The sequence below is a fragment of the Zalophus californianus genome, chromosome 16 (genome assembly GCF_009762305.2).
Source record: "Zalophus californianus isolate mZalCal1 chromosome 16, mZalCal1.pri.v2, whole genome shotgun sequence".
In the NCBI taxonomy this organism is placed as follows: Eukaryota; Metazoa; Chordata; class Mammalia; order Carnivora; family Otariidae; genus Zalophus; species Zalophus californianus.
Genome location: NC_045610.1, coordinates 10,031,420 through 10,045,967, shown reverse-complemented (window position 1 = coordinate 10,045,967; position 14,548 = coordinate 10,031,420). Strand labels below are relative to the sequence as shown.

Genomic DNA, 14,548 nt, shown 5'->3' with positions numbered 1-14,548 from the left:
GCCAGCATCTTCTTTGTGGATCTTCTTCAGAGTGCTATCATCTGTGTTGCTGGCACCACCAGCCTCCCCAAAGAAGTCACCATGGTGGGTGCCTGGGGTCCCCTTAGCCTTCCTTCCTCCACCCTTTAGTCATGTAGCCCCCAACTCTGCCTCTCATCTTCTATTTCTATCCATCTTTTTATTCCCACCATCTTAGTTCAGGCCCTTGTCATCTCCTATCTGGACTTCTGTAGTGACTTTGCCCTCATTTAGCCTGACCCAGAGTATGCCTTCCTAAAACATAGTTTGAATCTCCCAAAAACCTTTAAAGGCCCCTGCTGTGTCTACCAAGAGTCTGATTACTTCAGCAGAGTATTCAAGACCCACTGTGGCCTGGCTCTACTCTCATCTGTGTTCCGTGATCTAATCATGCAGAGCTGTCTTCCCTTGACTGACCACTTTGTGACGTCTCCTCCCCCAGTGCTCATCTCATTCCACAGCACTGAATTATCTTCCAGTCAAGAATCAGCTCAGGGGGCGGGGGGGCACCTGGGTGGCTCAGTTGGTTAAGCGACTGCCTTCGGCTCGGGTCATGATCCTGGAGTCCCAGGATCAAGTCCCGCGTCGGGCTCCCTGCTCAGCAGGGAGTCTGCCTCTCCCTCTGACCCTCCCCCCTCTCATGTGCGCTCTCTCGCTCTCAAATAAATAAATAAATAAAATCTTAAAAAAAAAGAATCAGCTCAGAGGCTCCTGGTTGGCTCAGTTGGAAGAGCATGAGCCTCTTAGTCTTGGGGTCGTGGGTTCGAGCCCCACATTGGGTGCAGAGATTGCTAAAAATAAATAAACTTTAAAAAAAAGCAGCTGAATCACAAATACTTATTGAACACTTACTGCGTGCCAAACTCTGTTCTAAGTGGTTTTCAAATACCTCATTTAATCCTCACAGCCACCGGATGAGGTGAGACCAGCCTAACCCAGTTAAAACCAATAACTTTTGCTCCCTGTTTGATCGATCCCTCTTCTGCAGCCATAAACTGCCCCATTCTCTTATTCATACCTCCTTTTGTCCTTTCTCTGTTATTTTGCCCCTCTACCAGCCCGGGTGATTGCTTTGCCTCCATCTTCAAACAAACATCCTCGAGATCGTAAAACACCCTTCCCCAGACTGCCTTTCCCCTAGGCTTCCTTTCTCTCGCTCACTGTCTTATCACTCTCAAACTTCATGAAAGAAGTTTCTGGTGCTACTTTCCCACCACCCTCTGTCCTCTGCCCTTATAGTTTAGTGCCTGCCCCTGCCCACACTTCACTAGCGCTGCTTTCAGAAACCCACTAATGACTTCTCAAGGGGTAAAATCCAACGGCCTTTTCTTCAGACTCATCTTCCTCGAGTTCTTGGCAGCTCTGGTCCCGTTAGCTGCTCTGCTCCCTCACTAAATCTCTCTCCCAACTTCTCTTTTACTGAACTGTCTTCATCTTCCACCCTGTCCTTCCCACCCCGTCCCTACCCAAGAGTTTTTTAAGCAAGGGCTCTGGCGAATCCCAGGATAGTTTCTCCCTGGCCACAACTTCTTTACGAGAATTTTCTTTTTTCATGTGCTCTTTGAATTTTGATGATCTTAAAAACAAGCCAAACAAGTAAGCATCCCTTGGATGAGTTTTATAACCGAGTACCACCAATCTCAAAGTCCATTCGGGCACTTGGATGGTTACACCAGGTGATCGCGAAATGAAATGACAGCACTTGACTGTAATGCAGTGTTTCTAAAACTGGAGTCCCTCATGTTTGAAACCGGAGTCATCTTTGATGTGACTTTCTTCCGTGTTCGTACCATCTAATTAGCTGCTAAATCTGGCAGAGTCTTATCTGGTCAAAGCCGTTGGCTCTTTGCTCTTTTTCATTCCCATGACCACTTCCTTTGGACTGGACTGAGACTGTAGTCACCTAAGCCCTCCTCCGCTCCCCCAAGTTGTTCCTCAAACTGTTTCCTGGTGAATTTCCTAACGCACACCAGATCTGGCCACTTGCTACCAAAACTTCTCTGTAACTCCCCACTATACACCAGTCTTCCGTAAGGTGACAGGGACCCCAGGATTCCCCCCCTGCTAAACGGAACTTCCTATTCTCGAATCCCAGCCCTGCATTTACCCTGCACAGCTCAGCTCACACGTTTTTCCTCTGTCTGGGATTTGGCTCCATCCCAGGACCCTGAGATCGTGACCTGAGTTAAAACCAAGAGTCAGCCGCTCAACGGACTGAGCCACCCAGGTGCCCCTTCATGAGACTATTTTTGATCCTTACCATAGAACCTTTTATTTTCCCTCTCTGAGCCCCCACAGCAATTTGTTTGCCTTTTTTTTTTTTTTTTTACTTAACATATAATGTATTAATTTTTTCAGGGGTACTGTTTGACTTACAGTGCTTTTTATGTCTTGGGTTTCATTATTTGAATGCTTATCTGATCTGCCCACTTGCCTCCCTTCTGTCATCCTGGATGTACCGTGCCTGAAGGCTCAGTGGAACCTGAATGATAATGTACCATTTCTGCCTTCAAAGCTTTCCCAGGGCTCCCCAGTTGCCCTCTTTGGGATTCCAGTGGGTGCTTATTACAAGCAAGGCCCTGGGTGGCCCAGAGGGATTCAAGGCCCCGCCCTCTGGCTTTCTGTCTTGTCTTCTTTCCTGGCCTATGACAGTGTTCGAGAAGCTGGCCAAAATCATGGATGAACCCTTTCTCTGAGGTGACTCTAATTTTGATTCTTTAAAAAAAAAAAACAGCAATGAGGCAGAAATTTCCTCTTTCCTACTTCCTCTTTCTTCTCTATTCAAAATAATACCACACAGCCTTCTGCTTAGGAGAGTCCTCTGCCTTCATATATCCAAGAATACTTACAAATCCAATTCCCACCACCACTCTCTTCTTCGGCAGCGGTTGGGGAAGAGGAAAGGAGGGCTTTGGATACTGGCATCTGCCTCTTAAACCACTTCTTTGGGGGCTGGAAGGGGCGAGCCGAACTCTGTGACCCCTCTGAAGTGAGTGCAGTGAGCAGGTTCTTCTCTGGCTTTCCGTAGCCACATTAGACAACAAAGGGGCAATTTCTCAACAGACATCTCTCACAAGAGCTTTACAAGGTTTGCTTACTTTATTCGTGGCGGTAATACGAGGGGCATGTGAGCCCAGGGGTAGTGTAACCACCTTCAGTACAATACCTAACAGTCACGATCTGGGAATCCCTTCTGTGTCCTCTGAGAAAGGAAAACCGCACGTGATGGGTTGGCTTGGGGCTTTAAACCTTTTGTGGACTAAGGTCTTTGGGGACATTTGGTCTTTGGGCTCCAACAGCTTGAGGATGGGGACCCTTGTCAGCGCACACTTAATAAAAATGGACTGATTTTTTTTTTTACCCCTTTTTTCAGTCTCCTTTCTTTTTCTCAGACTCTTCCTGTCTCCTTGGTCTCATTTCTCCCTGTGTTTGTTTTCCTCTCTGTTTATCTTAGGCTAGTCATTGGTGATCCTGAGACACCCCAGAAGCTGCCTGGCCCAGCTTTTAGAATGTCACCCCTCCAACCTCCCTTCAGCATAGCTGCAATTCCTTTGCGCTCCCGCGGCCTCTTCTTGCCTCCAGCGGGAGCCCCCCTCCAGCTTGGCCTCAGGACAGGAGACCTCCCAGAACGGCCCATTGGGGGCGATATTTGCAGCCCGCGGCCTCCCGGGATAGCACGGGCCCCAGGTAATCTTCCAGGCTCTTCCCGGGCCTCAGCGCGAGCCACTGAACTTGAATGACCCTTGCTCTCTTTGCATGACAAAGGAAGTAATCGAGTTTAGAAATGTGCCGGAGGTGGGGGGGGAGGGGCAGGCTGATCCTTCCAGCTCCGGGCCCCGTACCAGCCACAAGACCAAATAAGGGTGTGTAAGGCACCTCCGTCTGTGTTCAAGTTCAGAGTGCAGTGTGCAAAAGTGGGGCTCGGTTTTCAGAGAGATAAGCTATTACCCAACCCTGGTGGAGTTCCAGCAGCAGAGACTCTGGGTAGCAAGGATGGGTCTTGGCGGGGGAGGGAAGACCTGAGCCCTCGAGTTTTCCCAGCAAGGAGCCAGGAGGGAAGGCGGAGGCTCTCTTTGCCAGAGCCTTCTGACTGCAGGAACTGACAGCCCAGATTCTCAGAGCCTTTCCATGACTCTCTTGACACGGCCGTAAAGAGTGCCAGCCAGGGTGAGTCATTAGAATGTGTAGGAAAGGTCAGAGTTTGAGGCTATTTGGCCAGGAGGAAAACAAACATTATTTTTCTGAACCCGCACAGGCTGAGAGGCCCGGCTTGTTTACTGAACACTGAGGTCTAGGGCAGGGCTAAGTTTGGGGCATTTTCCAGCGGTCATAACGCCGTGTTTATACTCCAAGGAAGGGGTTGTGAGGCCGAAAGATTGGCAAAAGCTGGCTTTTTCTGTTGCGTGTTATAGCGTCCCAAACATGGATCTCGTTCTCCTCCGGGGCCTTCTGAGCCCCACAGAGGCTCCTCATCTCCATGGGGTGCTTCATGTGCTCCAGCAACCCTTGACGGATGGCCGGGCCCTGAGCAAGCTACCCAGGCCAGCTTCCTTCCCTCCTGCCCCGCCCCTGCCCTCGCCTTCCCCCTGCAAATCCCTTGGCATCCCACAGCAGCCCAAACCTCACCCCCTCTAGGCTCAGCCCTGAAATACTAGAGAGTTAGCACCTATGGAGATAAATATTTCTGCCTTTTTCCTCCTGGACGGACAGTGCTAAGATGCTCTTCATACAACTTTTCAGACATCCCTGCAGGAACACGCAGCCAAGGTCCACACGTAAGGCCATCTTTGTGTTGGCTGTCCCTCTGTCGCTGCCTCCCTCCGTCTGTCACTCACTCCTACTTGCAGGGATCACACAACCCCCAGTCAAGTCCCTGCTTGGGCCTTCGTCCTAGGCTCTGCTTCCTGGGGACCTAGGCTGGATATCTGGAGACCCGAATACTTGCAGAGCCCTTTATATAGAGTTCCTCACCGATACGTTGTATTTTAACTCAGTTCCTCTAAATACATTTCTATTCCTCTTTTATAGGAGTCTCATTCTTTCAGGCTGAGAAGTCAGAAGCAAAATTAAAGTTTAATAACTTAAGGGTTGTTTTTGTTTTTGTTTTGTTTTGTTTCTGTTTTGCATTAACATTCCTTACCTTGGGTGTATCTACGCTTTCTCTGCTTTTGCTCTGAACCTGCCCCAAAACTCTGTGTTATCTTTAGCGTTTTTCATGAGCCACACTTCGGGAAGTTGGAGAAACTGCTCCCTGGTGGCAGAACCACAGAACTGCAGACTCTTTCCCCTATAATTGCAGTGAAAGTGATCTTTTAGGCTTCTTCAATTATTTCCTTGGAAGAATCTCTAGAAAGATAAGGTCAAAGGGCATAGGTAATCACATATGGCCAAACTGCCTTCTCATTGAGATGCAGCAACTGAAACTCTTGCCAACAGGGTCGAACAGGATAGAACAGCATCCCGGTACAGTATCTGCTCTACTGCACCCGGACCTCCTGCTTTCATTTCACATTTCTTGGATTCTTTCTTTTTTTTTTGGTTTTCTTAAAGATTTTTTTAAAAGATTTTATTTATTTATTTGACACAGAGAGAGAGATAGCCAGAGAGGGAACACAAGCAGGGGAGCGGAAGAGGGAGAAGCAGGCTTCCCGCCGAGCAGGGAGCCCGATGTGCGGCTCGATCCCAGGACCCTGGGATCATGACCTGAGCCGAAGGCAGACGCTTAACAACTGAGCCACCCAGGCGCCCCGGTTTTCTTAAAGATTTTATTTATTTATTTGACAGAGAGAGACAGCGAGAGAGGGAACACAAGCAGGGGGAGTGGGAGAGGGAGAAGCAGGCCTCCCACCAAGCGGGGAGCCCTATACGGGGCTCCATCCCAGGACCCTGAGATCATGACCCGAGCCGAAGGCAGAAGCTTAATGACTGAGCCACCCAGGCGCCCCTCTTGGATTCTTTCTGAAAAATCAGAAGAATATATGTTGGCAGCTTACATGTCTGGCTTTCAAAGTGCCTGTTTTCTTCCAACAATCAGACCTTTTTCATGTTTTATGCAGTCCTCAGACTTTTCTATGAACAACGCTGAAAGTTCCATCTTTATTCCCAGATCTCCATTGCTGGCTTCTTAGTGGGGAAGCACCACCTGACTGGTGTGAGATGTAGATGGAAAGAGTGGTCCCTAAATTAGAAAGTCTAGGGACAAGGTGTGACTTGCGGGCCAGTTCGGTGCCTCAGCTTTACCACTTCTGAGCTGAGAGGGCTTGACAGACTGCAGTTCTCCCGAAGGGGGAGAGAGGCACCCCAGCGAAGGGCAACCCTGGTTTCCCTCCTCATCCGTTCCTCAGAGTTGTCATCTCGGCTCTCCTTGGGCGAGCCCTGGCCAGAAACTTGGTGTCAGTTCACCATATCCCTCTGTTTCTGCCAGAGTTACTCAGCTTCACGTCTCAGCAAACTTACCCAAGCGCGCCAGCCTCTGAGAGATTTCCAGACTCATTAAGTTCTCAGGAGAAACCCCAAAGGACTTTGCTAATAATTAAAGGAAGTTCCTGGGAGTTCTAAGTACCATACCTTTATTACCATTCCTGGTGGACCTGGACAGGTCTGGATTTGGGGGAAGGAAGAAGCAGCAAAGGAGCTGCTATTTAGAACAGCTGTGTTTTGGGCGCCTGGTGGCTCCATCAGTTAAGCATCTGCCTTCCGCTCAGGTCATGATCCCAGGGTCCTGGGATCGAGTCCTGCATCAGGCAGGAGCCTGCTTCTCCCTCTGCCGGCTGCTCTCTAGCTCTCTCTCTGACAAATAAGTAAGTAGAATCTTCGGGAAAAAGAAAATAGAATACCTATGTTTTGCCAAGCAATCTGTCACAGGTTCACATTTGCGACAGTTGGGGAGAGCGATCCCCGGCATTCCTCAAGGGTAAAGATTGACTCTCGTTTGAGCCTTGACTTCTGTTTTCATATTGACCTTGAATTACATAACTGGATTTCCAAGGTGAAAGTCTTGATGATAGATGTATTCTGGGACATTCCCGGTCAGCCAGTCCCCTAAGCACCTATTTATCTGCATGTGGAACTCGATGGTTCTCTCCTGACCAACTCTTTCCAACTGTAAAAGGAAGTAAATGAACCCAACTTTTAGGGGGTTCACAGGGATAAGAAAGTAGGTATAAAAGCATCTGAGATTTTTAGGAAGAATGGAGTTCTTGCTATGAGTTATAGTTATGAGTCTTTCCTTTCTGCTTATAAAATGCACAAATCTCTCTCCTTTTTAAAAACACTCCCCTGGGGCTCCTGGCTGACTCAGTCAGTGGAGCATGAGACTCTGGATTTCAGGGTCATGAGTTCAAGCCCCATGTTGGCTGTAAAGATTACTTAAAAACAAAACAAAACACTCCCTTAATGCTGGACTTCTTGTTAGTTTACACACTTTTCCACGTACTCTTCATAGCAGGTTCTTTTTTTTTTTTTTTAAAGATTTTATTTGTTTATTTGAGAGAGAGAGAGAATGAGAGATAGAGAGCACGAGAGGGAAGAGGGTCAGAGGGAGAAGCAGACTCCCTGCTGAGCAGGGAGCCTGATGCGGGACTCGATCCTGGGACTCCAGGATCATGACCTGAGCCAAAGGCAGTCGCTTAACCAACTGAGCCACCCAGGCGCCCCATAGCAGGTTCCTAAGAGAGAGAAATCTATTCATGTTCTCTTCACTTCACCTTTGACTCAGAAATTACACTTCTGGGGCGCCTGGGTGGCTCAGATGGTTAAGCGTCTGCCTTCGGCTCAGGTCATGATCCCGGGGTCCTGGGATCGAGTCCCGCATCGGGCTCCCTGCTCAGCGGGGAGTCTGCTTCTCCCTCTGACCCTCTTCCCTCTCGTGCTTTCTATCTCTCATTCTCTCTGTCTCTGAAATACATAAATAAAATCTTAAAAAAAAAAAAAAAAAACTCTGCACACCAAAGCTGCAGTGAGTTTCCCTGGTTGGCAGTACTCCCTGTATGTTGTCACATTTCACTGCTGGCAGAATAACACGTCCTGACTCCCCAGGGAGAGGACAATAGACCGTTCACATTCAGAACCCTCTCAGACTCTGCCCTGTGCATCTCTTCCTTTGGCTGATTTAATCTGTATTTAATCTGTATCCTTTCCCTGTAAAAAAACTATAATTGTAGGGATGCCTGGGTGGCTCAGTTGGTTAAGCATCTGCCTTTGGCTCAGGTCATGATCCCAAGGTCCTGGGATCAAGCCCCGCATTGGGCCCCCTGCTCAGTGGGAAGCCTGCTTCTCCCTCTGCCCCTCACCCTGCTCGTGCTCTCTCTCTCTTGTTCCCTGTCAAATAAATAAATAAAATCTTTTTTAAAAAGAGAGAGAGAGAGAAAGAGGTGGATATCTATTTTTAAGACTATGAATAGGGGGATCTGGCTGGCTCCAGTCAGTGGAGCGTGCAACTCTTGATCTCGGGGTCATGGGTTTGAGCCCCACTCTGGGGGGCAGAGATTACATTTTAAAAATTCAATAAATAAATAAGCAAATAAAAAGACTATCAATAATATCCTCAAATTGAGGTCAAAATGAGGCTTTGGCCCCATATTAGGTGCTGCCATAGATCAATGCACAAAGGAAAAAAAGAGACGTAAGAGGTCTAGATAGGTCTATGGCGTGGCCAAGTGGAGACAGAGATAAGGTGCAGATCTCTGCTCCTGAGACCAGCCCCACTGTGCTGCGGCCCCACTGGAGGGAGGATGTTACTGGCTCCCTAAGGCTAGAACATCTTGACTCTGCAGTCAGAAAGCCCGGGTTCACATCCACCTCCAACAACCTTGCAAGCAGGCTACCTAACATTGTCTGTAGAGGCTCCTTCACCAGATGTTCATGAGGTTAAATGAAGCAACACAGCTTTGTACTTTTTATTAAATTGCTATTGCTGTTATTCTTGTAAAGATACACATCATCCTGCGGTGTGTCCACATTTGTTCCTAACCCATACGTCTCCCCAGCTTCAGATCAAAGCCTTGTCTCTTTGGTGTCTGTCTCCTCCCCTCAGCAGCGAGCACAAAGCTCCAAAAGTGTGTTGTATGGAGGTGTGCACTGATTTCTAGTTGTGTCACGTTTCTAAATCTTACCTCTTTAACTGAAATCTGGATCCTTAAGGGTGCCCCCCGCCCCATACAATTCCTATCACAGGCCTAACACACACCTACCAGAGCTTAGGGAGAAGTTCATACCTGATTAGAAAAGGTGTTTCTTCCTTCCAGGGACTTCCCAGATGACCCAGATGTGCAGTGGGACACAGAGCGTGTGGCCAGCATCCTTCTCCAGCACATAGATGCGAATGGCATCAACCTGGTAAGCGGACACCCTCCCTGAATGCAAAGCTGGGGATCCTGGTCACCCCTTTACCTGTGGCTGCCCTCCCCTAGACTCTCTTTTAAACCTACAGAGGGGGGTCCCTGGGTGGCTCAGTCGGTTAAGCGTCTGCCTTCGGCTCAGTTCATGATCCCAGGGTCCTGGGTTTGAGTTCTGCATTGGACTCCTTGCTCAATGGGGAGCCTGCTTCTCCCTCTCCCTCTGCTGCTTCCCCTGCTTGTGTGTACTCTCTCTCTCTCTGATAGATAGAAAAATAGATAGATAGACAGACAGATAGATAGATAGATAGATAGATAGATAGATAGATAGATAAAATTTAAAAATAAACCCACAGAGGACCAAACACACCTTTTGTGAGACTGTGTAACCAAACTGTCAGGCTCAGGTGGAGGCAGAGGGTTTTTTCCAAACTGTCCTCTTTAACCGTCCCCAACCCCAGCCCCTGCCCTGCCATCTAAAAACTCAGGGCCCTAGGAGCCCAAACTATACTCCTATTTATACAGAACTTCACCTTTTACCAAGCATTTTCATATTTAGGGGACCATTTCAACTTTAAGAGGCAGATGTTACTATAATTTTCATTTGACATTGAGGAAACAGGTTTCCAGAAGCTGAGAAGCTTGCCCGAGGTCAGCAAGGGGTGAAGCTAGGATTTTAAGCCTCAATTTCTCACTCCAGAAAACACAAGGATATATTCACATGCACTGCTGGGAGAACATTTTAGTCACAGATAGAGCAATGGTGGAGATTCATATTTACTTGCAGAGGTGAGCCAGGGTGGGAGCCCCCATCTCAGCTCTACCAGGACCCTCTAGACCAGGCCTTGCCAGTGGTCAACATTAAGGTGGCTGAGAAGGCTTACTGTCCATCTCTGAAATGATAATAATACTCCTTCATGGGTTAATGCCTAAAACTCTACCACTTAAAGCCCTAATCTTTTGGTTTATGTTTTGATGAGTTCTGCTGGCACAGTGCTAAATTCAGTGCTAAATTCACTGAGTGAAATGATTCATGAGACCTTTTTTTTTAAGATTTTATTTTTTTTAATATTTTATTTATTTATTTGCCAGATCGAGAGAGAGAGAGAGCAGGAACAGGGGGAGTGGCAGGCAGAGGGAGAAGCAGGGTCCCCGCTGAGCAAGGAGCCTGATGTGGGACCCGATCCCAGGACCCTAGGATCACGACCCGAGCCGAAGGCAGCCGCTTCACCAACTGAGCCACCCAGGCGTCCCAAGATTTTTTTTTTTTTAAGTAATCTCTACAGCCAACGTGGAGCTTGAACTCACAACTCTGAGATCAAGAGTCACATGCTTTACCGACTGAGCCAGCCCGGTAGCCCCTATTAGACCTTTCCTAAGAGCAGATTTTCGGTGACATACTGGTCAGACTGTTCCTGGTTTTTTTCTTTTTGTTTATTTTTTTTCAGCATATTTCATGTAGCTTTTTTCCTTCCTTCTTTCCTTCCTTCCTTCCTTCTCTTTTCTTTTCTTTTTTTTTTTTTGGTGTTCATATATATTTATTTACTTATTTATTTTTAAAGATTTTATTTATTTATTTGACAGAGAGAGACACAGCGAGAGAGGGAACACAAGCAGGGGGAGTGGGAGAGGGAGAACCAGGCTTCTCCGTGGAGCAGGGAGCCCAGTGCGGGGCTCTATCCCAGGACCCTGGGATCATGACCTGAGCCGAAGGCAGATGCTTAATGACTGAGCCACCCTGGCACCCCGGTAGACTGTATTCTTTAGAGCAGTTTTAGGTTCATAGCAAAGTTGAGAGGAAAGTACACAGAAACTCCCTGTCCCCCAAATTTTTTACAATCGATAAACCAACACTGACACATCATCACTCCCGAGTCCATAGTTTACATGAGGGTCCACTTTTGGTGCTGTTCATTCTGTGGGCTTTGACAAATGTATAATGACACATGTCCATGATTTGCTTTTTATAAGCCTTTAACTCTTTTTGTTTTTTTGTTTTGTTTTGTTAATTTTCCATTAGGGAGAATTTCAAGCCTGCAACTGTAGAGAGAAGTTTAATGAACTTCCTTCCATGTTCTTATCACTTGGCTCCTGTAATTATTAACTCACAGTCAATGTTAGTTTCATTTAAACAGCTGTTCACCTCCCCCACCTCCTGTATTATTTCAAAGCAAATCTTTGGCATCATATTTCATATTTAAATATTCTAGCATGCATTTCTAGTCGACAACAACTCCTTTATTAACATAACTATAATGCCATTGTCACACCAAAACATTCACAGTTCCTTAATATCAGTGTTTTATATTTCCATTAGTCTCATGTCATAAATATGTTTTTATTTTGTGCTTATTTTTATGGCTTGTTTGAATCGGGATCCATTAACAGGACTTTAAATTTTCTTCTAATTTACAGCCCCCACCCCCCCACCCTGTGCCCAATAGAGGTTTGCTGCTCTCACTGTAAGAGAGAGTTCTCTATACGTGAAGTCAGCATTTTATGATTAAAATAGAAAGACCAATAGGGAAGCCCTTCTCAGCCTATACCAATCACAGTCCTGGTCCATGTGGCACGGCTGCCCACTGTCCTTGGGGACAGCTTGCCTCTTTCCATTACCCCTAACCAACCACTCCTGTTCCTTTTTCTGAGTCCCTGTTCTCTTTTTTATATTTCTTTTATAATTTAAGCGAACATGATTATTATTCAAACTTATTTGGTCTTTTTCTTAATCCATCTGTGCAGAAATGAAATGTTAGAACCTAGACTAAGCTTATCATTAACAAGTAGATTGATACAGAGGCAGTCCATGAGTAAGTAGACTTCTGTGATTTTAACCCCAGGGCATGGTGGACATTGCCCCTCAAAGTCTTTGTGCCCTCAGTACAGCACAAGGAAAAGAGGCCAAATAAATCAGGCAGCATCTACAAGAACAGAGTTCACACTGCAGCCAGCCAGGAAAATGAAGTGTGCTAATAAATGGCCAGGCAGATAAGAAACCAAGATACCCTAACCCAGGTTTCTATCATGGCGGAATTCCACTCTGCTTCACTGGCCCCGAACAAGAGTAAACAGTAAAACCCACACAAACAGTCTCCACACACCTGGCCAATGCAATGGTTATACCCCACTGATCCACTCCGAGGTGAGTTCGGGTCTACGCAGAATTGGAAACGTTTCTGGCCAGGGGAACGGGGACCGCTACTTTGAAATTGAGGCAGAGAAAGCATTCAGTCATGAGTGACCGCCCTATTTGTCTACAGGTGGTGACTTTCGATGCAGGGGGAGTCAGTGGTCACTGCAATCACGTTGCTCTGTATGCGGCCGTGAGGTAGGACTCTCTGCGTGTTGGAGGGGGGAGAGGGTCTGTTCGTTTGCTCAGGGTGGGTGGTTTCTAAAGCACTTCCCCCCTCACTGTCTGAGCCTCGTGGAACTGACCACTCAGGTACAGAGAGCCAGTGTTGGCCACGTTGCTCACTACATCCCACCAGGCCCTCCGTGTGAGAAATCCCTCCTCAGTCGTCTTAATATTATTGTGTTGTCTCCTCAACTCCTGAGAGCTTCTTCCACTTGGAAAAATGGGGTAACATTTTATTTCTCTCTTTGCTTTGGCCACAGAGAGCTTTGGGGCCAAATTCGCATGTAGCACATGTGGGAGATTTGAAGGACTGAGTTTTGTGAATCAGTGTGCCTCTTGGCTTCATCTTCTTTTTCCTCCTTTTTAAAAAAGATTTTATTTATTTATTTGTCGGAGAGAGGAAGAGAGAGAGAGTGAGCACAAGCAGGGGGAATGGCAGGCAGGAGAAGCAGGCTCCCCGCTGAGCAAGGAGCCCAACGCAGGACTTGACCCGAGGACCCTGGGATCATGACCTGAGCTGAAGGCAGACACTTAACCGCCTGAGCCACCCAGGCTTCCCTTTCCTCCTTTTATTCTAATTTCTTTTGTTATGTTCCATTGTACATTTTGTACACTATATCACATCTTTCTTTGGAGAAGGAAGATATACATATGTAATAGGATAACTTTTGTTCTTCATAGCCACCCTATTTTACTGATAGGCATCTGTATTTTCTGGTAAGAAACACCAAAAAATGCACCTCAAAGATATTGAGGGACTTACTCAGGATTGTACAAATATATACCATGTTTCCCGCCCTCTAGAGAAGTACTTCTTCTGGGCACCGTGAGTGAAGGAGTGGTGGACCTGGCCTAGGGGAAGGGAAGGGGCAACCTGAAGTAAAGGACTTACTTTCTAACTTTCTTCTAAACATGCCCAACATTCTCAGACTAGAGCAGTGAAATATATAAAGTTGGAAATGATCTCACCTATCATTAAGTCCAACCACCTCATTTAACTGAGGAAGTGAAGAGGTTTTCCCAGCACTGCCGGGCTGAACAATGGCGGAAGTAGATCTGGAATTCATTTCATATGAGTATGTTGTCTGTGTGTTGGTGGTGGGGTTGGACCACTTACCCCGTCTTTCTCCATGTCTGTGCTTCCAAACAAAAGCAGGCAAGAGATTTGGAGTTCTTTGTTGGATTGGCCTCACCTTCCTTTAAGGCAGGGAGTACAGAATGGCCTTCACTGTGAGAAGGTGGGAGCAGGGGAGGTCAAAAAGAAAGAACTATCAGGGAAGAAATATCAATTAGTATTTTAAAACAGTCTCCTAGGGGCGCCTGGGTGGCTCAGTTGTTAAGCGTCTGCCTTCGGCTCAGGTCATGATCCCAGAGTCCTGGGATCAGGCCCCGCATCAGCCTCCCTGCTCCTCGGGAAGTCTGCTTCTCCCTCTCCCACTCCCCCTGCTTGTGTTCCCTCTCCCGCTGTGTCTCTTTCTGTCAAATAAATAAATAAAATCTTAAAAAAGAAAGAAAAAGAAAATAAATAAATAAATAATAAAATAGTCTCCTGTCACACTCATATTACAATTTCAAAAGAGAGAAACTTTGAAGAGTCCATCATAGTTACCTTCATCTCTAATGGGCAAAGCTTGGACCAGGGCACTTCATAACTATTGGTCATCCCCCAGATTGGCTGACCTTGGGGAAGGTGCCCACACTTGTCCCTCCAGCTGTAGCCAGAGGTATGGAATCCCAGAAACCTATATGGTGATTGATGCAAAAGAAACTACCTAGAAACCTACAGAGGGATCATAGGGTGTGGCAGTCCTTACTACGGTTGGGGAGGAAGAAATATTCC

General features: G+C 46.9%; 1 protein-coding gene across 8 annotated transcripts in view; it reads left to right on the top strand.

Annotated features, from left to right (window-relative positions):
• PIGL (phosphatidylinositol glycan anchor biosynthesis class L) overlaps positions 1–14,548 on the top strand; it is a 122,301-nt gene that overhangs the window by 48,659 nt on the left and 59,094 nt on the right. For all 8 annotated transcript variants that reach the window (XR_003525232.2, XR_003525231.2, XR_003525230.2 and 5 more), the window contains exons 3-4: positions 9,264–9,354; positions 12,614–12,681. Coding sequence is in view for 4 of the 8 variants with exons in the window: in XM_027625513.2 (XP_027481314.1) it covers positions 9,264–9,354; positions 12,614–12,681 (159 nt within the window). In the remaining 4 variants the exon portion in view is untranslated. The remainder of the gene's footprint in view (positions 1–9,263; positions 9,355–12,613; positions 12,682–14,548) is intronic.